Raw genomic sequence first — 24,049 nt, 5'->3', positions numbered from 1 at the left:
TAAATAGTCGAATTTGCATTCTTAAAGTGCCAGAGTATGATAAATTTAGAAAATCTAATTTGAATTTTTAAAAATTTGAATAACTCCCTAGTCGAATTTAACAGTTTTTACTGTCAAAGGTATTTACGTAAAGGTATTCTGTCATGATTTTACAGTCTAGTTTGTATTTCTAAATTACACTGTAAATAATTCACTCTGCCATATACAATTTTTTACCTGAACCAACAACTTTCATTTTTCAAGTTTAATATAGGTGTGTAGGCAGCCATATCAGATCATTTTGCCTGATTGTGTACTTTCAGAAAAAGCCAGCACTTTATGATGGAACTGCTTTCGGATAAGCTATTGTTTCTCCAACTTAATGTAACAGAAGGAGTCGGAGTGGGACTTGGATTTTTTACTATTGAGTGCTATTCTCATATCTATCATGGATCTGTTATCTTGTGTCAGGAAGCTGTTATATGGTTACCTTCCCACTGTTCTGCTGATGGGCTGCTGGGGAAAGAAGTGAGAGGGTTGACATCACTCCAATTTGCAGTGCAGCAGTAGAGTGAGTGGCAGAAGTTTATCAGAGCACAAGTCACATAATTAAGGGCACTTGGGAAACTGACAACAGATTTAGCCCCATGACAGATTTCAAAATTAAATAAAAAAAGAAATCTGTTGGCACTAAAAAACAGATTTCAGTGCATAAGAATAGACCTGGAGCAACACTATTAACTGATGTGTTTTAAAAATAAAACATGTTTTCCCATGACATAATCCCTTTAAAGGGGAACTCCGGGTTCCAAACCAAAATTTGATAAAGAGGCCCACATATCACATAAACCCCTGATATATCCATCATAGTTACCTGTTTCTTCAAAAATTATGAATACGTGCTATTTTCTATGCTGAAATTTACCTATTTAACAGTTCTTTCTCTTTCTGCATAATATGAAATTCTGGCAGGGAAGGAGGGACTAAACACTGATGTTACAAATTGTAACAACTTCTCCACAGCTTACAGACAGCATGCAGGAACTACATAACCCACAATGCATTGCACTGTGATGTTCTGTTCTTTATTGATATCACGTGTGCAGGGAATTGTGGGGTTTGGAGGATGCAGGCTGAGGACAGCAGGCTGTTGATACAAAGTAACAGTAGTCATACGGAACGCATTTTAAGACATCCTGCTGCGAAATACATCTCCTTCATGCGATGTCCTATGCCTTTGGAAAGGCACATCTGTTGCTTTTACCGTCACTCATCCAAATCTGCAATCACACCTCCATCTTCTACCCTCCCTTCTCAGCCGTCAGTCATACGAACTCTGCCCTCAGCCTTCTGTCCTCAGCCTTCAGCCCTCAGCTCTCCACCCTCCGCCCTCAGTCCTCTTCCTTCCGTCCTCTTGCCTTCGCCCTCGCAGCTCAGCACTCAGATCTCTCTTTTCAGCAGACAGTCTAATCCATGAATTTCTAAAGTGGTGGCGAAGGGGAAAGAAACAGGACTGAAGGAAGAGGACTGAGGGCGGAAGGCAGATGACTGAAGGAGGAGGGCTGAGGGCAAAAGACTAAGGGTGGAAGGCTGAGGGCAGAAGGCTGAGGGCGGAGTTTGTATGACGGCTGAGAAGGGAGGGTAGAGTACAAAGGTGTGATTGCAGATTTGGACGACGACTGACAGTAAAAGCAACCGATGCGCCATTCCGAAGGCATAGCACATCGCAGGAAGGACATGTATTTCGCTGCAGGATGTACTAAAATGCGTTCCGTATAGTCAGCCAGCTCAGCAAAGTAGTCAGAGAGATCAGCAGGAGAGTAGGGGGTTAGACTTAGGGAATTGTTACAAACCATTAAAAATCATGAAAAATCATGAAAAATCTGCATATTTTATTACTTTACTTTATTACATTTTATTTATTACTTTTCAAAAAGCTCAAATTATGTTTATGTGGAGTTCCCCTTTAAGCATCTCATAGTGAACAACATTGCATTTCTATATAGCTAATACTTGAAATAAGAGCATCAATATAAAAGAAGCCCAAATTCCAATAAAATTGAATAACACACTGGAAAAAAGAGTCCCATGGAAAAGCAAAATCTATTTGTTTTGGGAATATACACAACCTCCAAATGCAAATATGAAAGTCATTTAGAGGCATACAAACATACATTGTATGTTCAACACTAGACATGATTTTCTAACAAAAATATTTACAGCTTTCTTGTGCATCTTCTCTACAGCATTGAAAACCGTACTACCAATAGTATATTTTAGCACAGAGTAAAAATCATGACCACTTACCTTCATCACAAAGTGGTCCTTGAAATCCTGTTTTACAAATACAAGTAAAATTTCCTTTCCCATCTACACACTCTTTGTATCTTTCCTTATTACATGGCAAGGGAGTGCACTGATCTGGAAGTGCTGCACAAATAAGAAAATGAACATCATCGCTCTTTAAATATAAAGTCCAGATATATAATTTGTCATTGCAATAAAAATGAATCCGTAATGTATTTATACACAAGTTTTTATATTCTCATATTTGAGTTTGTGAAGTTGTTTTTTTTTTTCCATATTGGTAACGATAGTGTTCATTTTAAATACATATTTATCAGGTTCTACAGCAAGTAAATTTGGTACAGGTATGAAACCTGTTATCCAGGAAGCTCAGAATTACAGAATGGCCATCTCCCATAGACTCCATTTTATCTAAGTAATCCAAATTTTTAAAAATGAATTCCTTTTTCTTTGTCACGCCCCCTCTTTTTGAAGACAATGCCCACTTTTGTAATAGTACTCACTATATACAATTTAAGAAAAGTAGATGGCACAGTGGCCCACAATAGCAAATGGCACAGGGACCCCCCCCCTCCCAGAATAAAATGGGATAGTGCCTGCCACCCTTTAACACTATTGACCATACCCATCACTGTTTGTTTTATACCCACTGGCATGAAATAAATCCATTGACTACAAACCATTAACACAGGCTCTCAGATCAACGGGACCATCGAAATTCAAATAACTCATCTTGCTGCGGTTGGCATCGAGGCAGGCTGCGAAACAAAAAGTCAGATTAACATTTAGTTTAACATTCTCTGATAAATCTCTTGTCAAAATGAATTGCACCATGGCTGGGTGAGGATTGGCCCTCGTGTTGTTCTTGAACTACAACATTCGGAATTCCTCTGCAATCTGAACGCAGTCAATTAATTCCTTATGACTTGTAGATCTTACTTGTTAAGAATATGGCTTGCATGGATCATATTGATCATTTTTAAAGCTTAAAGGAGAAGTGTCTAGGTGTGTCCAGATGTTTTAATCAAAGCTTTATTAAGGGGCAGATTTATCAAAGGTCGAGGTAAATTTTCGAATGAAAAATAAATCGAATAACGAGCTATTTTTTGTGTACTTCAACTAAGGAATAGTCCAAATTCGATTCGAATTTTAAAAAAAATTCTAAAATTAGAATATTGAAATTTACTGTCTCTTTAAAAATTCAACTTCAACCATTCACCTAAAACCTGCCGAATTGCTGTTTTAGCCTATGGGGGACCTCCTAGAACCTATTTGGAGTCAATTGGTGGACTTAGAAAAATATAGGTTTGGGGTAAAACTTTGAATCGAATTCGATCAAATGTGATATTCGTTCAATTCATACGATTCAAATTTGGCTGAATATGGACTTATTCGATCGAAAACTGACCTATTCGACCCAAAAAAAAATTCGACTTAATTTCGGTTGGTCTTTTTAAATTCGAATTTTGAAGTTTTTTCAATTCGAAATTCGACCCTTGATAAATATGCCCCCAAATATACGCAGCTAACTATCTGTCGAAGCCTATCCGAACTGGGTTGCTGGGGGTGTAAGGGAATTTATTATTTCAAGGAAAGTTACAATCACAGTTATAATAAACTGTTCCTGTGCCCGTGACACTCCTGTGTGTACACCATGGAGGACTCTTCTTCCACCTCTTCTCACTGGTGCAAATGCTCAGTAGAGTGAAATGCTAAACCACTCCAAAATCCAAAAAGCAGAAAAACACTACGGGGCCGATTCACTAACTTCGAGTGAAGGATTCAAAGTAAAAAAACTTCGAATTTCGACGTTTTTTTTGGGCTACTTCGACCATCGAATGGGCTTCTTCGACGTTCGACTATTCGATCATTCGATAGTCGAAGTACTGTCTCTTTAAAAAAAACTTCGACCCCCTAGTTTGCCATCTAAAAGCTACCGAAGTCAATGTTAGCCTATGGGGAAGGTCCCCATAGGCTTGCCTAACTTTTTTTGATCGAAGGATTATTCCTTCGATCGTTGGGTTTAAATCCTTCGAATCGTTCGATTTGAAGGATTTTATCGTTCGATCGAAGGAATAATCCTTCGAACGTTCGATCGCACTATCTGCGCTAAATCCTTCGACTTCGATATTCGAAGTCGAAGGATTTCAATTCCCAGTCAAATATCGAGAGTTAATTAACCCTCTATATTCGACCCTTAGTGAATCAGCCCCTACATGTTTCCATAGATACATAGGTTGGGTTAAAAAAGACCAAAGTCACATAAACTATATATACCAATATCAATACTAATTGAATGGTGCTCACACAGAAGTACCTTGGGTTGATACAGCTTTCTGTTGACTGGAGCACTGGCCTGGGGTATCAGATGGGCTATTAAATTCACTTGATATTTGGCAACCCTTATTTAATCTTTCATTCTCTTTTCATTCATTATTTAACTAATATTTGTAGCCGCAGTAATTGTGCCACAAAAGTGCATTATTAAAATAGCCCAAACTATATATAATAGTTTTGGCAGTATGTTATTTGGTGGTGACCGAAATAACATACTGTGGTGGTGATACTGTGACCACAGGATCTTTGGTAATACTTTATTAATAACTATTAAGAAAACACAATATTAGGGAACTAATTGTCAAGTCTATTGTCAAGTGCACATACCAGTTAATATAAGGTAATAGTTGCCGAAAAATCATAGGTTCGCTTGTCAGGTGATTGTAGTTTTATTTTATGGTGGATTAATGACATATGGGTTCCCTAGGCTACATACAAACAGGCCCCTCATTCTAGGCTACTGCTGGGTCCAGATGTGTGCAGATCCAGGCACACGGGCACCCAAGCTCTCTGCACCAGGTTGGGTTCGGTGTGCAGTGATTGGCGAATCGGACCCATTTCGCTTCGGCAAAAATTTGCAAAACTATGAAAATTCACCAAAATGCATTGAAGTCTATGGGCGACAACATTTTTTTCACCAATTAGAGTCTATGGGCATCATTTTTGCTGTGAAACTTGGCTAAAAATTACTAGTGTGCACCAGTGATGTCACTGGAATTGCGTACATGTGCCTTGTCTTCCTTCTTCTCCCAAGCAGGTGTACCGAACGGAACGCAGCAGTGCAGATTAAAATAAATATTAAAGGAGACATTTTGTGTTAAAAATAAGAACAAACCAGTGCGTTATACTCATTTAGATATAGAAGAGTTGTGCTTAAAATGTAGTGTTTCAGGCTGATTTATTGAATATTTCTGCAAAAACCCTAATAATCCTTCCCTTCTCTTTCACTTCATGTTCCCTGAATTCCCAGGCTGTGCAGGGGAGCCGGCGGCTCTCAGCTCACTACACTGTAGGACAGGAACCAATCAGCAGCTAGCAGGACCTGATAGGGAACTGAAGCCTGTCTGTGCTTGTGTGACTGCAGGGCTGTGATTGGCTGTCCCCCTCCTACTGTACTTCTGGCAGGGATCGTTCAATCAGTATGACTGTCACCTATAAAATATTTAAAAGTTGCAAACACATATCAGAGTTAACTTACCTAAATATTTTGGGTAAAAATATTCCTACAAAAAAGAAAAAAAAATATGCATTAGCGTCACATCTTTTGCAAATGGTAGCTGCTGCTGAACAAGGGCCTAAATGCATAAGTGCAGTCTGGGTGAAATCTACACACTTATTCAGTTGTGTGAGTTAGGAGGCTGTAGAGGCCACAATGGGGTCCTATTCTTACTGCCTGCCCTAAGCAAGAGAGGGGGTCCAAGAGGTTATTACGCAAGCTACAGGAAGGGTGATTGCTAGATTTTGCTGTCTGCTCACCGAGCTAGAAATCGTAAAGGGGGAGGGAAACGCTGGTAATCTTCTGTATTGTCCTTAAAGGGTCATATTGCTAACCAACTGCATATTGAATACAGCGCTGCTCAATTATTATGACAAAGTGCTAAATAATTATACAGTAATGCCCAGAGGTCATATTTCTTCATAAACAAGAAATAAGAAACCATTGCTGTAAAATATAAGGTTACTAAATGTTCCCTCTGCCTTGATCTCATGGTTTTGCTTTTTTCTAGGCTCACAAAGAGAAAACAAAATAACCATGAATTATTTTTCACATAAATAATGCCTCATTAACCTAAATCACTGTTTGAACAGTGTTCATGTTAAAAAAGGAAAGGTAAACAACTAGTATAATTATTAAATGTTTTCCATGCAATTACATCACAAACACGACTAATTGCAAATAGCAAGTCATATGCTGAATGCTAGCAATCAATCGGGATGGATAAAACACTTAGCAGGGTTTCAGTTAGAGGTCTTGCAAATTAGGATATTAGTAAAAGAGTACAGTGTGTATACTGATACACACCCTATCTCTGTATCTATAGTTCTATACAAATGCACATAAAGGCCCTGATTAACTAAATAGCATTGCAAATCACTGCTTATTTGAACAAATGGTGTGCCGATGTTGTGGTATAGAAGGCATAGTAGGGAGATATGGTGCCTATAGTAACAGAGGGATAATAGTCTCTGGGAAGGGAGTGTGACTGTGGGATAGCAGGTATAGTAGGGAGAGATGGTGTCTATAGTAACAGTGGATAATAGTCTCTGGGAAGGGAGTGTGACTGTGGGATAGCAGGTATAGTAGTGAGAGATGGTGTCTATAGTAACAGTGGATAATAGTCTCTGGGAAGGGAGTGTGACTGTGGGATAGCAGGTATAGTAGGGAGATATGGTGCCTATAGTAACAGAGGGATAATAGTCTCTGGGAAGGGAGTGTGACTGTGGGATAGCAGGTATAGTAGGGAGAGATGGTGTCTATAGTAACAGTGGATAATAGTCTCTGGGAAGGGAGTGTGACTGTGGGATAGCAGGTATAGTAGTGAGAGATGGTGTCTATAGTAACAGTGGATAATAGTCTCTGGGAAGGGAGTGTGACTGTGGGATAGCAGGTATAGTAGGGAGAGATGGTGTCTATAGTAACAGTGGATAATAGTCTCTGGGAAGGGAGTGTGACTGTGGGATAGCAGGTATAGTAGGGAAAGATGGTGTCTATAGTAACAGTGGATAATAGTCTCTGGGAAGGGAGTGTGACTGTGGGATAGCAGGTATAGTAGGGAGAGATGGTGCCTATAGTAACAGTGGGATAATAGTCTCTGGGAAGGGAGTGTGACTGTGGGATAGCAGGTATAGTAGGGAGAGATGGTGCCTATAGTAACAGTGGGATAATAGTCTCTGGGAAGGGAGTGTGACTGTGGGATAGCAGGTATAGTAGGGAGAGATGGTGCCTATAGTAACAGTGGGATAATAGTCTCTGGGAAGGGAGTGACTGTGGGATAGCAGGTATAGTAGGGAAAGATGGTGCCTATAGTAACAGTGGGATAATAGTCTCTGGGAAGGGAGTGTGACTGTGGGATAGCAGGTATAGTAGGGAGAGATGGTGTCTATAGTAACAGTGGATAATAGTCTCTGGGAAGGGAGTGTGACTGTGGGATAGCAGGTATAGTAGGGAGAGATGGTGTCTATAGTAACAGTGGATAATAGTCTCTGGGAAGGGAGTGTGACTGTGGGATAGCAGGTATAGTAGGGAGAGATGGTGCCTATAGTAACAGTGGGATAATAGTCTCTGGGAAGGGAGTGTGACTGTGGGATAGCAGGTAAAGTAGGGAGAGATGGTGCCTATAGTAACAGTGGGATAATAGTCTCAGGGAAGGGAGTGTGACTGTGGGATAGCAGGTATAGTAGGGAGAGATGGTGCCTATAGTAACAGTGGGATAATAGTCTCTGGGAAGGGAGTGTGACTGTGGGATAGCAGGTATAGTAGGGAGAGATGGTGTCTATAGTAACAGTGGATAATAGTCTCTGGGAAGGGAGTGTGACTGTGGGATAGCAGGTATAGTAGGGAGAGATGGTGTCTATAGTAGCATTGGGGATAATAGTCTCTGGGAAGGGAGTGTGACTGTGGGATAGCAGGTATAGTAGGGAGAGATGGTGTCTATAGTAACAGTGGATAATAGTCTCTGGGAAGGGAGTGTGACTGTGGGATAGCAGGTATAGTAGGGAGAGATGGTGTCTATAGTAACAGTGGATAATAGTCTCTGGGAAGGGAGTGTGACTGTGGGATAGCAGGTATAGTAGGGAAAGATGGTGTCTATAGTAACAGTGGATAATAGTCTCTGGGAAGGGAGTGTGACTGTGGGATAGCAGGTATAGTAGGGAGAGATGGTGCCTATAGTAACAGTGGGATAATAGTCTCTGGGAAGGGAGTGTGACTGTGGGATAGCAGGTATAGTAGGGAGAGATGGTGCCTATAGTAACAGTGGGATAATAGTCTCTGGGAAGGGAGTGTGACTGTGGGATAGCAGGTATAGTAGGGAGAGATGGTGCCTATAGTAACAGTGGGATAATAGTCTCTGGGAAGGGAGTGTGACTGTGGGATAGCAGGTATAGTAGGGAGAGATGGTGCCTATAGTAACAGTGGGATAATAGTCTCTGGGAAGGGAGTGTGACTGTGGGATAGCAGGTATAGTAGGGAAAGATGGTGCCTATAGTAACAGTGGGATAATAGTCTCTGGGAAGGGAGTGTGACTGTGGGATAGCAGGTATAGTAGGGAGAGATGGTGTCTATAGTAACAGTGGATAATAGTCTCTGGGAAGGGAGTGTGACTGTGGGATAGCAGGTATAGTAGGGAGAGATGGTGTCTATAGTAACAGTGGATAATAGTCTCTGGGAAGGGAGTGTGACTGTGGGATAGCAGGTATAGTAGGGAGAGATGGTGCCTATAGTAACAGTGGGATAATAGTCTCTGGGAAGGGAGTGTGACTGTGGGATAGCAGGTATAGTAGGGAGAGATGGTGCCTATAGTAACAGTGGGATAATAGTCTCTGGGAAGGGAGTGTGACTGTGGGATAGCAGGTATAGTAGGGAGAGATGGTGCCTATAGTAACAGTGGGATAATAGTCTCTGGGAAGGGAGTGTGACTGTGGGATAGCAGGTATAGTAGGGAGAGATGGTGCCTATAGTAACAGTGGGATAATAGTCTCTGGGAAGGGAGTGTGACTGTGGGATAGCAGGTATAGTAGGGAGAGATGGTGCCTATAGTAACAGTGGGATAATAGTCTCTGGGAAGGGAGCGTGACTGTGGGATAGCAGGTATAGTAGGGAGAGACGGTGCCTATAGTAACAGTGGGATAATAGTCTCTGGGAAGGGAGTGTGACTGTGGGATAGCAGGTATAGTAGGGAGAGATGGTGTCTATAGTAACAGTGGATAATAGTCTCTGGGAAGGGAGTGTGACTGTGGGATAGCAGGTATAGTAGGGAGAGATGGTGTCTATAGTAGCAGTGGGGATAATAGTCTCTGGGAAGGGAGTGTGACTGTGGGATAGCAGGTATAGTAGGGAGAGATGGTGCCTATAGTAACAGAGGGATAATAGTCTCTGGGAAGGGACTGTGACTGTGGGATAGCAGGTATAGTAGGGAGAGATGGTATCTATAGTAACAGTGGGATAATAGTCTCTGGGAAGGGAGTGTGACTGTGGGATAGCAGGTAAAGTAGGGAGAGATGGTGCCTATAGTAACAGTGGGATAATAGTCTCAGGGAAGGGAGTGTGACTGTGGGATAGCAGGTATAGTAGGGAGAGATGGTGCCTATAGTAACAGTGGGATAATAGTCTCTGGGAAGGGAGTGTGACTGTGGGATAGCAGGTATAGTAGGGAGAGATGGTGTCTATAGTAACAGTGGATAATAGTCTCTGGGAAGGGAGTGTGACTGTGGGATAGCAGGTATAGTAGGGAGAGATGGTGTCTATAGTAGCATTGGGGATAATAGTCTCTGGGAAGGGAGTGTGACTGTGGGATAGCAGGTATAGTAGGGAGAGATGGTGCCTATAGTAACAGAGGGATAATAGTCTCTGGGAAGGGACTGTGACTGTGGGATAGCAGGTATAGTAGGGAGAGATGGTGTCTATAGTAACAGTGGGATAATAGTCTCTGGGAAGGGAGTGTGACTGTGGGATAGCAGGTATAGTAGGGAGAGATGGTGTCTATAGTAACAGTGGGATAATAGTCTCTGGGAAGGGAGTGTGACTGTGGGATAGCAGGTAAAGTAGGGAGAGATGGTGCCTATAGTAACAGTGGGATAATAGTCTCAGGGAAGGGAGTGTGACTGTGGGATAGCAGGTATAGTAGGGAGAGATGGTGCCTATAGTAACAGAGGGATAATAGTCTCTGGGAAGGGACTGTGACTGTGGGATAGCAGGTATAGTAGGGAGAGATGGTGTCTATAGTAACAGTGGGATAATAGTCTCTGGGAAGGGAGTGTGACTGTGGGATAGCAGGTAAAGTAGGGAGAGATGGTGCCTATAGTAACAGTGGGATAATAGTCTCAGGGAAGGGAGTGTGACTGTGGGATAGCAGGTATAGTAGGGAGAGATGGTGCCTATAGTAACAGAGGGATAATAGTCTCTGGGAAGGGACTGTGACTGTGGGATAGCAGGTATAGTAGGGAGAGATGGTAGTAGCAGACAGGTTTTTTTTTTTTTTAAATGGTTAGGAATTTTTTTTAGAATTAATTCACTGAGTGTTCCTAACAAAGTGCACCCCAACCCCATCAATTTGCTTCTCCTTGTCTTTTAATTTAAATATTCTTACCGTTTCAGGTACATTTTCAAAAATCTCCCTGGCTTCTTCTTTATTACACAGTTCCTCTATGCATTCTCTTTCTAAGTTCCCTTCTTTGCTCTCTTCAAGAAATGAATTGGCCCGGCGTTTACGACTGAGGAACTCTGAGGCATACTGAGGAGATAAAACTTTATAAACATTACAGCAAGTTAGTTTTTGTACATTCGGCGTCGAAAGAGTTTTAGGGTTATATATCATCACAGGCCAAAGTTTTGAAATGGGGGGTCACTGAACCTATCTAAAAAAGAAATGCTCTGTAAGGCTACACATGTATTGTTGTGGCTACTTTTTATTACTTGTCTTTCTATCCAGTCCTCTTCTATTCATATTCCAGTCTCTTATTCAAATCAATACATGGTTGTTAGGGTAATTTAGACTCTAGCAACCAGATTGCTGTAATTACAAACTGGAAAACTTCTGAATAAAAAGCTAAATAATGCAAAAAACACAAGCAAATTAAAACCAATTCCAAATTGTCTCAGAATATCATTCTCTACATCAGGGCTGTCCAACTGGCGGCCCGCGGGCCGCATGCTGTGTCTGCTTACTATATGTAACTGTATGTTGTACTTATTAGAATGATAGCTTTCCCTGTGCTGCTTGTGTGTGCCATTCTCTGCTTGCCCAGTGCTGCTTGTGTGTGCCATTCTCTGCTTGCCCAGTGCTGCTTGTGTGTGCCATTCTCAGATTGCCCAGTGCTGCTTGTGTGTGCCATTCTCTGCTTGCCCTATGCTACCTGTGGAATGTAAGCCTGTTAGGGGTTTGTTCTTGGGGTTTATTAGCATTTGGAAATTGTTGTTAAGGGCCCCTAAGGTGTTTAATCATGTGTTGGGGGGTTGCTGTATTATCCACAGGGGAGGATGGGGCTTATGTATTTCAGGGTATGTTTTTACATATGAATGATGAGGGATTTCCCTGCAGTGAGCACCAACCATTTGTTTTTTTGGTGTGCTGCCACCATTAATGTGGATATGATCTTAAAGGAAAACTATACCCCTCAAACAATGTAGGTCTCTATTAAAAGATACTGAGTAAAACAGCTCATGTGTAAAACCCTGCTTCATGTAAATGAACCATTATCATAATAATATACTTTTTTAGTAGTATGTGCCATTGGGTAATCATAAATAGAAAATTGCCATTTTAAAAAATAAGGGCCGCCCCCTGAGATCGTACGATTCACTGTGCACACATACAAACCACATGTTAGGTCACATGAGCCAATTAACAGACAGAGTTCTGCCTTTTGCTTCCTCACTTCTTCCTGTTACAGTTAGAGTTGTAGTATTTCTGGTCAGGTGATCTCTGAGGCAGCACAGATAGAGTCACGAAATGGTGGTTCAAGGCAAGAGATGTAAAAGGGCAATATTTATGTAAATATATATTCCAGTTTGGTAAGATTCTTTAATATGTCATTCAATTTGATATAAACTATCTGTTGCTTAAGTATTCATTTTGGGGGTATAGTTTTCCTTTAAAAGTTCTTGTGGTAATATGGGTGTGGTTTACAGTGGGTGTGGTTTAAAAGGGGGAGTGGCCAACACTGACTACAATTTTGGCCCTCTGTACCACAGAAGTTGGACAGCACTGCTCTACATCATACTAAAAGTTAACTCAATGGTGAACAACCCCTTTAAAACTGAACAGGAATAAAAATCAAACTTGTAATTATGAGACCCGGTCTCAGATAAATCATAGGGAGGGAGAAGCTTATGTAATTTTGTATCATTTATATTCTGGCAAATTAATAACTGGCCGTGCTGATTTTTTTTTTTTTCTGATAGATTTTTTGAGGTAGATTTAACAACAATCTGCAATCAAAAATGTGCATTTCAGCTAAATATTCTCTAATAGCCAGTCACCAGTTAGATTAATTAGAGTGAATGTTTATAGTTCAGGTCATTTCCTTTGGTCTTTGTTCAGCAGAGGAAAGTCTATGGGTAGTAAAGTAAATCCCTTTTGCTCTGCAGAAAGTTGTTGGCAGGCTTCCATTTGGTTCAATGCCCCTCCCCTACACCATTTGTCCTGAGAATAATATATATATATATATATATATATATATATATATATATATATATATATATTTGAACCAACAAATTGCACAAAAGTCAGCTGGGGACATGAAGAATACTTGGGCAGTTAGCCTGTGCAACTTCACAACTGCTTTGCCCATGTGATCAAAATGTACAGTGCAATTGCTGCTAAACTTTTCTATAACTGCTTGGCCCACCTCACCAGAATGGAGACTGTCAAACCAAATGCAACTGACTATACATGTGATATCAAATCAGATGCAAGTTGCAGTTAACATTTTGCATCACATCTTACATTTTGGGTTAAAAAAATTATGTTTTAGTCTATTGCACCTATTGATGCAGCCCCCTGTGGAATTGACCCTCCCAACCTTTTTTACCTGTGAGCCACATTTAAATGTAAAAAGAGTTGGGGAGCAGCACAAGCATGCCTACAGTTCCTGGGGGTGCCAAATACAGGCTGTGATTGGCTATTGGTAGCCCCTATGTGGACTACAGGAGGCTCTTTTTGACAGTAAACCTGGTTATTATACAACCAATGATCCAATATATATTATAGGGTGGCTTCCTTTCCTAGCAGATATATTAGAGCTCACTGAAATAACTGATTCCAGTACAGACAAAATCTAACAAAATAAATGCCTTTTGCACAAATTCTACATGCAGAGAGACAGGATTTCTGGTGATTTCAATAGAGTGAACTCTTATACATTTTCTAGGTAAAAGGATCCCCCTATAAGATACATTGGATCATTCATCTGACACCCAACTCCTGAATGAAGAGATAATGAAGAGAAACAGATGCTGAGAGCAATAGTGAAGACAAACTTGATTATTTCAAAAACGGTACAAAATTATAACTGATTTTTTTTTTTTTTAGAAAATTTCTTATTTCGGTATGCTGAAGATAATATTACATTTTCATTTTCACGATTGTTCCCTTTTAAATGATTTTTAAGTAAACTTAAGGTAGAAAGACCTTATCTAGAAAACCCCAGGTCCTGAGAATTCTGGATAACAGGTCCCATACCTGTAAAGGGCTCCCTTGTGCATATCAGAAAAGCACATGTTATCTAACTCTGGGCATAGGTGCAAGTGGGTAATTTATAAGCCTGAATTTTAAAGTAATGGGTGATGGGGAGATTTGTCTCCTGCAATAAATTGGCACTACTGTGGGTGACAAATCTCCCAAAAAAGCTCCTCCACTGGCAATAATAGATATCGCTGGTGGTAAAATCTACACATTGCGAAGACGCCCAGAGTGTTTTTGGAGAAACAAGGCGACACATAGGTTTTGCCAACAGTGATTTCAATTATTGCTAGTGGAAAAGCATTTTTGGGAGATCTATCATCCCGCAGTAGCCTTTATCGCAGATGACAAAGTCTCCCTGTCGGCCATTGCCCTCCAGCACTTGCACCACAGCAAATGTGCATCATACCCCTTAAAGGGGTTGTTCACTTTTGCGTTAACTTCTAGTATGATGTAGAGAGTGATAGTCTGAGACAATTTGCAATTGGTTTTCATTATTTGTGGTTTTTATTTATTTAGCTTTTTATTCATTTCTCCATTTTGCAATATCAACAATCTGGTTGCTAGGGTCCAAATTACACTAACGACCATGCATTGATTTAAATAAAAGACTGGAATATAAGAGAAGGCCTGAATAGCAATATGAATAATAAAAAGTAGCAGTAACAATACATTTGTAGGCTTACAGAGCATTTGTTTTTAGTTGGGGTCAGTGATCCCCATTTGAAAGCTTCAAAGAATCAGAAGAAGAAGACAAATAATTAAAAAACGATAACAAATAAATAATGAATGCCAATTGAAAAGTTGCTTAGAGGTGAACTACCCGTTTAAAGCCTCAGTTGCAGCTCTCCTGACTATGATCTAGGCTGTGTATTTCTGCCATTCAGAGTTACTCCAAAGACAGGGTTCTAAAGTGTGCAGCGTCACTGAATATTATATAGATATCAGAGGAACATATTAAAGTACAGAGATAGTGGTTTTTAAATCGAATGTAACCTTCTTAGCATAAACCTTGAGTGGGGAAACAACAGGATGTGCTGAGCGAATGTAAACAAGCTGTGGCCCTGATCCATAAGAACCCACACTTGCTTAATCAGTGCAGAATACACAGTTCAACTATATGACAAAGTACTGAACTCCCGGGAATGCTGCTATATCTAGACTCTGTAGCTTCATTTCTCTGTTTACTTTTCTTTATCATCGACCCTCCTCGCACAAGCATTTTTTTGTGAATATCTGATGAATATCTGGCCACCAGTACCGGTGGGCTAGCACTTTATGAATAAACTATTTCTTTAACCTCCTTCTTTATTGGTCTCTTTATTAACACATACCCCCATAATGTGGCAATGGTATGTGTTTTGCCCCATAGTAATATAAGGTGCTAGGTTTCCGCTGGTGCAATAACCCATAACAACCAATAAGGTGTTTGCTTTTAAACAAGTGACCAGAAAATGCTTCCGGCTAAATGCCCAGATCTGGTCAGATAGTTTGGTCACTTTTGCTTTACCAACTGAGGATATATGGTACCTCAAGTGGCAGTTTTCACAAACTGTCAGCTTCTTGAAGGGGCACAAGTAGATCCAAAAGCAGAAGGTGCTGCAGATCCTCTCCACTTAATTGCTACTTTTTATCACTCATCTTTCTATTCAGGCCTCTCCTATTCATATCCAAGTCTCTTATACAAAGCAATGCATGGTTGCTAGGGTAAACCCTAGCAACCAGATTGCTGAAACTAAAAATTGCAGAGCTGTTGAATAAAAATTAAATAACTCAAAAGCCACAAATAATCAAACATGAAAACCATTTGCAAATTATCTCAGAATATCACTCTTTATGTCATACTAAAAGTTGATTTTAAAGGGGTTGTTCACCTTCCAAACACTTTTTTCAGTTCCATGGTTTTCAGATTGTTCCCCAGAAATAAAGACTTTTTCATTTACTTTCCATTATTTATTTTTTACTGTTTTCCCAAAATCTAAGTTTAAAGTTGAATGTCCCCGTCTCTTGTGTTTGTCTGGCAGCTCAGTAATTCAGCTGTTACAATTTTGCAACATTTAGTTGCTACATTTCTCAGCAGCATCTCTGGAGTATCAGCAACTATTGTATCAATTCTAAACTGAGAGATTTTGCTCAGCGGGGACAAAGATAAGAAATCAAGAAATCAACTAAATGTATCAATTTAGAACAGTTTGCAGGGTCGGCGACCCCCCCTCCCAGAGTTGCTTTAGAAGGTGAAAAATGACACCTTCCACTTCAATATTAGAAAAACTGTGACACATAGAAAATAGAAAGTAATTGGAAAAAGTTGTTTTCTGGTGATCTATCTGAAAACAACTAGTTGTTTGAAGGTGAACGACCCATTTAAAAGCAAACAACAGGTCTTAGGCCAACTAAGTAGTGAATAATGGGCCTTGGAGCAATATCTTTTTGGAGGACCCCTATATAATGCAATATTTCTGTTGTATGCAAATATTGAAACTGTGTGGTGAGGTAGATCCCTAAACTTCTGGGACTACCCAGGGACAGCACTTTTCCTTAGGATCAGAATTACCCTAAAAGGGTACAGCAAAAAGGGGTTGTAATTATTATTATTATAAATGATTATGAAGTATGTAAGTAAAAATATGTATGTATGGTTATTAAGCATAATTAAAGATATGTTTTACCTGCAGCAACCCTATCAGAAAGATGCACAGCTCAGTACTTACACGTGCGTCCCTCAGCAAGAGTGGCAGCCAGGAGAGTGGAAGCGAGCAGCACAAGGCACAATTTGCCTAGTAACCCCATCCTCCACCAGGATGCACAAAGCTGGCAGTTGTTCGCTAGGTCCCCGGCTCCAGCAGCCAGGCCTGCACACAGGATAGTGTGGATGTAAGGCAGCTCAGCCCAGCCTCCTGTTCTTTTGGGGGGGAGCAGAGTTTGGCTGGACACAGGCCCAATGATCCCAGGGCATTTCCAGGAAACATCCCTCCCCTGCAAACTGGCCAGTACACAAACAGGACAGCTTGGGATCAGGTATCATGTGGGAATACTTTGGGTTCATCAGGATATTGTTGCACAACTGCAGCTTTCAGTGTAAACACTGCGGCAGAGAGACATTGTTTCCCTGCTGAGAAGATTAGTTTCAATGAAGCACACTGTAGCCATGAGCAAGCCCCCCTTCTCAGGGAGCACAACAACAGCTGGAAGGACTAGGGGCTGCCAGAGGAAACAAAAAATAAAGGCAGGCCAAGGTTGGGCTGAATGGGGGTGGGCTGCTATCAGTCCAGGTTGGCTTGTTTCTTCAGTGAATGACAACTGTACAACTTTTTGTTTTTTTTCTGTTCAGTTCCAGAGCTCGCAGGTGCCTGGTTGATATAAAACTAAAAACAAAGTTAAGTTCTTTAGTGTTTGTTCATGTGCAGTTTGTGCAATTCTAAAAAAATAGATGTGAAGCTCTGATCCAGTTTGTGCCAACATTTGTTTATATTTTACCTACATTACCTGGACTTTACAGTTTACACTAATATTGAAACAAGCTGGAGGCCAGTATTTACTATGGACAGTTGCATGAGAAATAGGAGGATTAGAGGGAGCAGCAATTTACTTTTCTCCAAAGCAGTCATTCCTTTTAACTGTGTGTGTGTGTGTGTGTGTGTGTGTATATATATATATATATATATATATATATACATATATATATATATATATACATATATATATATATATATTTTCCCACAGTACCAGCACTCCAGACGAAGGTAATTCCAGTGGTGCAAGATCAATTGAAGTATGTATGTTGTAGAAAGGATCAGCACACACTGTATGTCAGGTGAAAAAATCTTGTCATTTATTGTGAAAATATCATCATAATCCGACGTTTCGGTCCCACTGGGGACCTTTTTCAAGGATGAAACTTGAAAAAGGTCCCCAGGTGGGACCGAAACGTCGGATTATGATGATATTTTCACAATAAATGACAAGATTTTTTCACCTGACATACAGTGTATACATATATATATATATATATAACCAATCCTTTTTCACTATATATATATATATATATATATATACATTAATGTCATTGTTATAATTGGAGCTTAGTGATGTAATTTCTGTCACATGACTCACTGAAACTTGTGTATTATAATAAATAAGATAAATAATTAGAAGTCACCTCGGAGCTCCATGACCTGTATAAAAACACATTCGGCCTTATGTTTTTATGTGGTCATAGAACTACTCTGTAACTTATTCCTTATATTTTACAAGAGGGGGTGCTTTATTCACTATATATATATATATATATATATATATATATATATATATATATATATATATATATATATATATATATATATATATATATATATATATCTTGCATATCAGCATATTTCTATGAAAGGCTAAGATTAATGTATCTGTAAGAGATTCTTACAAAAAAAAATCCCAGACTTTATATTTATTTTTATTGTGCAATTCAATTACTAATGGGCTTTGTGGTTTGTAGCATTCAACAGTGGGGTGAAGGTCTGCTTACAATATAGCTGTAGCAGGGATTAAATATCAAAAGCATACACGCTAAACCACTTAATCTATAATAAGGAATGATTTATAAGGACGTGCGTCTGTGGCTTTAAATATTCTTAAAACAAACACAGAATTTTATGGCAGAGAACTACTGTATTTGACTGGGATTTGGATAAATATGTATCAGTTCTACATGCTCTTAAAACAAAGTTTTAATCTAACCCGTCCCATAATTCTTTGAATATTTGTTCTGCAATCACCCACCAGCCCCTTCCAGTCACCGACAAGATAATTAGACAACAGCAGATAAAACTTTATTGAGACTGTTAGTGCTAAGTCATGCACTTCAAAATAATAACCATCTACCAGGCCAGCACTTGTCAGCCACTTTAGACCTTCATACAGGGTATCATAGTTATTTTTCCTCCTTGCTTCAATCACCTTGTTTATTTGTTAACTGTCACCTTTCCTTAACTCAATTGCATCTTTGTTCTCATATAGAAATGGGGGATGAACATGGCATATGCATACAAGGCCACATGTTGGGGGGAAAGAAAGCCTGACACCTGCTGGGGTTTTTTACTTTTACACTGGAAGGCCAGCCAGTGCCACCAGTTGGAGATACCAAAGGAACACATGAAGTTCATATTGCTCTATAGTAGGCTAACAAGTTAACCAAAAACTATATCCCAGAACAAAAAGTGGGGTTCTATAGCTGGGTTCCTTATAGTACGGACACAGAATTGGAGATGTGTCGCTATAGAGACTATAAAATGGTTAACTGCTATGTGTTCCTCTGGCAATGGGATTGTAAAACATGACTCGAGCAAGGAGGCCCTGTTTAACTGAGGGTATTGGTTCTCTTATCTGATGAAGGCTTTTTCCTCAAGAAATGGTCGAAATTTCTGGTTTATGGCCTCCCGCTCGAAAAAGGAAGGTTACATTTTTCTTGCTTTGGGTGGCGGCCAAGGAAAGTCATTTGCAACTCTATCTGAACTTAAGTGTGTGCTTCTGGTTAACAGAAGGCTACCCAACCATGAAGTGAAGTGCCTGCAGGGAGGTGGAGGCCTGTCACTGTTTACCTTACAAAATGATGTTTCTTTGTCCTTTAAGCCAACACTTCCCAAATTAAGGGAAGTAGTCAGAGTATTAGTCAGATCAAGTGTTTGCTTTAATTTTCTAGTTATAGCCTGCTCATAAATTGATAGTTAGTTGCTGTTGGCAACTGCACTTGTGTAATGCAGCACCTACTTTCAAATATCAGCCCCACTGCAATTTTTTCCAAATGAAACAAGAAAGTAGAAGGCCTTTTCAGGGCAAGCACTATTTATCTTGGTAACATTTAACATGAATATATACAGCTATGGGACCTGTTATCCAGAATGCTCAGGACCTGGGGTTTTCCGGATAACAGATCTTTCATCTGGATTTGGATCTTCATACTTAAATAAACCCAATAGACTGGTTTTGCTTACAATAAGGTAATAAAGTGATATAAACAGTGAGTAGCACTCTGAAGGGAGTGCCAAAGCACCTAGCAATAATAATGCAAGCAAATTATATCAGCTTGTTTCCAGATCACCAAGGTGGCAAACAGTTTCTTAATTGTTGGTGTTTGCTCAACTAAGAAGGTGGAGCCATGGTAAATACCATACATTCTCAATCAAAACAATGTGTGACCATGATAATAAATCTGTCATATGCTGCTGTAATGCTGAAAAAGTGGGCGTAAACGTGACAACTTTGCGTTTACACCCACTTTCTTTTCCCCTCCCACCTATTTTCTATAAAGATGGTGTGTTAATTGGTAATTTGTACACTTGATAAAGGGCATTTTTGCTCGAAACATGTTGTGTGAATAAAGGATTTTTTGCAGCAAAGCTCTGCTTCCACCTTGGTCTGTTCCACCAACTACATTTTCAATTGAATGCCGGTACCAAGGACGAGGTACAGGAATTGACTATACAGGTTAGAAAAACTGAGGGGAGAAACACCACAGCCAGTGGAAACAAAAGAAACTTTCAAGTATATAATCTCGATCTGATTATGACCACCCTGGAAGTTTGTCTCTTACTGCTTTTCTCACCTTGCCTCATGGTAGGAGCAGCCCTGGATCCCTCTGTGCTATTTATCGCTGACAAAGTTCACTCATCCTTTATCAGGTAGCCAAGCAAGGTTGCAGTTCAGGGTTCACATTAAGGGGCAGCAAGTATTGAAGGAGGGCCACATCCCCAATTTGGGAAAAAGATTTGAGCTCAGGTATGTCCAACCTGCTACCTTCCAGCTATACCGTTCTGATGTTGGTGTATATTTCTGGTTGAAAGTGGGATCTTCTTTCTTTGCAGAGAACCAGTTCCCATTGTTCTCCTTGAGAAGATCAGTGAGGTCACCAAACAAGCTGATCTTTCACCGATATGTTCACCTTGAGGTGGGAAATATTGCACTGGCCTGATGTAGGCCATTGGGACAAGGACTGCATTAAAACATACTCTTGAACCATGTGAACATTAAACTTTCTGATCAATATCTGCCTGATTTTTGCCAGATATTGGCTGTTACAAAGGGTCAACCTCTTAGAAAGTGCTCAGTGGGCTCTGAGCAGCTGTTGAGAAGCTAAGCTTAGGGTCATTGTAAATTATCAAGCAGAAAATGAGGTTGGTCTGTAATATAAGATGATGCTACCGGGCTGATTATTACATTCTGATGCTAATTGCACTGGTTTCTGTGCTGCCATCTAGTATTTATCTGTATTAATGACTAATCAGCCTTATAAAGTGATATTTCTATTCTATGTGTACTGTATATAGGGTTGCCACCCGGCCAGTATTTTACCGGCCTACCCGGGGCAGGTATTAAAAATTTACCGGCAATGTAGCTGCTTGTAAATTTGTAATACGATTAAGAAGAGCCCTCGGCCTGCCCCCAATCCCCTTGAACTTAGCTTTTCTTTTGGCTCTTTTAGCATCCGTGGCACGGCCCCGCCCCTTTTGACGTCACGGCCCGGCAATTTTGAAGTCATGGCCCGCCCCTTTGTGTCCCGCCCGCCACCAGCCGGCAAAGAATTTTTAAAAAGGTGGCAATCCTAACTGTATATTGTGAGTGGGTCCCTAAGCTCAATAAGTGACAGCAGCACAGAGCATGTGCAGTGAATCAGCAGAAAAGAAGCTACTGTGGCATCTTTGGAGACACAGACCTTTACTAAAGGGCCGTGGTTGCCTTGGGCTGGTACTAGGGTTGCCACCTGGCCGGTAAAAATGATGATTGATCCCAATGTTATGTAGGGAAAAAAGATAAATATATAGGAAGGCCGGTATTTTTTTCCAGAAAAGGTGGCAGCCCTAGCTGGTATAGACACACAAAACCTAATGTACAATATTTTTAGCCTATGTTCACTTTAACCCAGGGTAAGGTTGCCACCTGGCCGGTGAAAATGATAGTTGATCCCAATGTTATTAATAAGCAAAAAAGATAAATATATAGGAAGGCTGATATTTTTTTCCAGAAAAGGTGGCAACCCTAACCCAGGGCCATCCAAGTTCAGACTGGGCTCAGGGCTGGCGGGAAAAAAACATGATGGGCCCTGCCCCCCCACCCACCAGACCTATGCTGGGGCCAACCCTCATGTTTTACAAGATGGAGACTTTCTTCCCTACTCTGTCCCTTTATCCCAGTCACTGCATTAACCCCCAAATGCCTGGAGTGAAACTGTCCTGTGGAGCTGAACCCGAGTTAGGACCAGAGTAAACATTACTTTTAGTCCACCCAAAATAAATTAAATCTGACCCGTTTGCACAACTACACTGGGACCTTCAGAGAACAAAAGATAGATAAAAGTAGATACATTGTATGAGCTCCAACAAGAGACACAAAAAATGAACACATTTTATTAAATAGTAGACATTAAGCCCGTTAAATTAACGGGCGCTAGAACATATGTCGTCACATACCTCCCAACATTTCAGAATGGGTAACATTAGTAGGCAGGGCCCCCTTTGTAGCACTGGTGGCCAGGGGGTTAATTCTGGTGCCCAGGGGGGTGTTACCATTGGTGGCCAGGGGGGTTAACATTGGTGGCCAGGGGGGGTTAACATTGGTGGCCAGGGGGGGTTAACATTGGTGGCCAGGGGGGGTTAACATTGGTGGCCAGGGGGGTTAACATTGGTGGCCAGGGGGGGGGTTAACATTGGTGGCCAGGGGGGGGGTTAACATTGGTGGCCAGGGGGGGGGTTAACATTGGTGGCCAGGGGGGGTTAACATTGGTGGCCAGGGGGGGTTAACATTGGTGGCCAGGGGGGGTTAACATTGGTGGCCAGGGGGGTTAACATTGGTGGCCAGGGGGGGTTAACATTGGTGGCCAGGGGGGGTTAACATTGGTGGCCAGGGGGGGTTAACATTGGTGGCCAGGGGGGGTTTAACATTGGTGGGCAGGGGGGGTTAATATTGGTGGCCAGGGGGGGTTAATATTGGTGGCCAGGGGGGTTAACATTGGTGGCCATTGATTCCCAACAGTGCCAGTGTTTTGGCTGCTTAGTCAGTCCGTCCCTTCAGGTTCCTGTGCAGCAGCAGAGCAGGGTGTGATTCCTGTTAGTGAGTGAGCAGAAAGCAAAAGCAGAAGCCCCACATCCTCCCCCTCCCTGTGAGTCACATACCAGGGCCAGTCAGTCCACACACCGGCTTTTCCTTCCAGTCGAGGGGGTGGGGGGGTGCGTGCGTGCATGTGTGTGTGTACTCGCCCCGGTCTTCTCTCTCACCCTTCTGCTGCTGTCTCTCACGTGCACTCTCTCCCCTCCGCCTCCTTCCCGTGACATCACCATGGGGCGGGGCCTCTTCTTTCAAACAGGGAGACAATGGAGGAAGCTCCAGCAACCTCATCTCAGTGCGTGACTCACAGCAGCTTCTCGTTATTTCTATTCAGGGCTTTCCCTTATTGCCGCTGACTCCTCCATCAGATCGCGATTCCTGGTGCTGGCGTGCAGGTGCGTGAGGGGGAGGGACTGGCAGGTGCCTGTATATTGTGCGCCACAGACTGCTCTGCTGGCGGTAAGTTGTTCATACTACAACTAACCACAGCAAGAAAATAGTCTTATTAATTTGCTTTGCAACAGCGTATTCCTGACATCAGAATCTCGCGAGATGAGAGTTGGGACGACCATGCGTAAAACCCCGACCACGTGACCAGTCTTCACCATCCAAACATGGCTGCTGTTCTGTAGTGATAGTTACGCTCCTAGCAACCGCGTCATTAACAACCCCTGCGGCCGTACCCTGGTTTTAGCTGGTCTGGTCCCGCCTTCCTCATTCCTTTAAGTCACTGGCCAATAAGAAGCCGTGGTGAGGTGGTCACGTGGCTGCGTTGGGACGTCCCAGCTGTTTCCTTTGGCAATACAATGGCGGCGCGCTGTTTTGCTGGAAGCTCAGCTAGCGGATGATCAGTGCGGTGGGCGGCCTCGAAAATAGGACTATCGGTGAGTTGTGTCGGTGATGGGTGGGAAACCCAATACAAGAATGGATGA

The 24,049-nt window shown here is 41.4% G+C and overlaps 2 protein-coding genes across 10 annotated transcripts in view; one reads left to right on the top strand and one right to left on the bottom strand.

The window, feature by feature from the left end:
• The window catches only part of pros1.L (protein S L homeolog), a 48,242-nt gene extending 24,834 nt beyond the window's left edge, over positions 1–23,408 (bottom strand). For 2 of the 3 annotated variants that reach the window (XM_018245972.2, XM_018245973.2), the window contains exons 1-5: positions 23,186–23,408; positions 10,932–11,089; positions 5,822–5,846; positions 2,967–3,044; positions 2,287–2,409 (exon numbers count right to left, since the gene is read on the bottom strand). In XM_018245972.2, coding sequence (XP_018101461.1) covers positions 2,287–2,409; positions 2,967–3,044; positions 5,822–5,846; positions 10,932–11,089; positions 23,186–23,408 — 607 coding nt within the window. Of the gene's footprint in view, positions 1–2,286; positions 2,410–2,966; positions 3,045–5,821; positions 5,847–10,931; positions 11,090–16,735; positions 17,559–23,185 lie in introns of those variants that run through there. The other variant, XM_018245975.2, reaches the window with a different exon arrangement.
• arl13b.L (ADP ribosylation factor like GTPase 13B L homeolog) overlaps positions 23,376–24,049 on the top strand; it is a 44,196-nt gene continuing 43,522 nt past the window's right edge. For 5 of the 7 annotated variants that reach the window (XM_018245976.2, XM_041581596.1, XM_018245981.2 and 2 more), the window contains exon 1: positions 23,860–24,001. The gene's annotated coding sequence lies outside the window, so the exon portion shown is untranslated. Of the gene's footprint in view, positions 23,577–23,859; positions 24,002–24,049 lie in introns of those variants that run through there. The other 2 variants (XM_018245978.2, XM_018245977.2) reach the window with 2 other exon arrangements.

The sequence above is a fragment of the Xenopus laevis genome, chromosome 2L (assembly GCF_017654675.1).
Source record: "Xenopus laevis strain J_2021 chromosome 2L, Xenopus_laevis_v10.1, whole genome shotgun sequence".
NCBI classification, from domain to species: Eukaryota; Metazoa; Chordata; class Amphibia; order Anura; family Pipidae; genus Xenopus; species Xenopus laevis.
The sequence above is the reverse complement of the archived record's forward strand: the minus strand, read 5'-3'. Positions and strand labels throughout refer to the sequence as shown.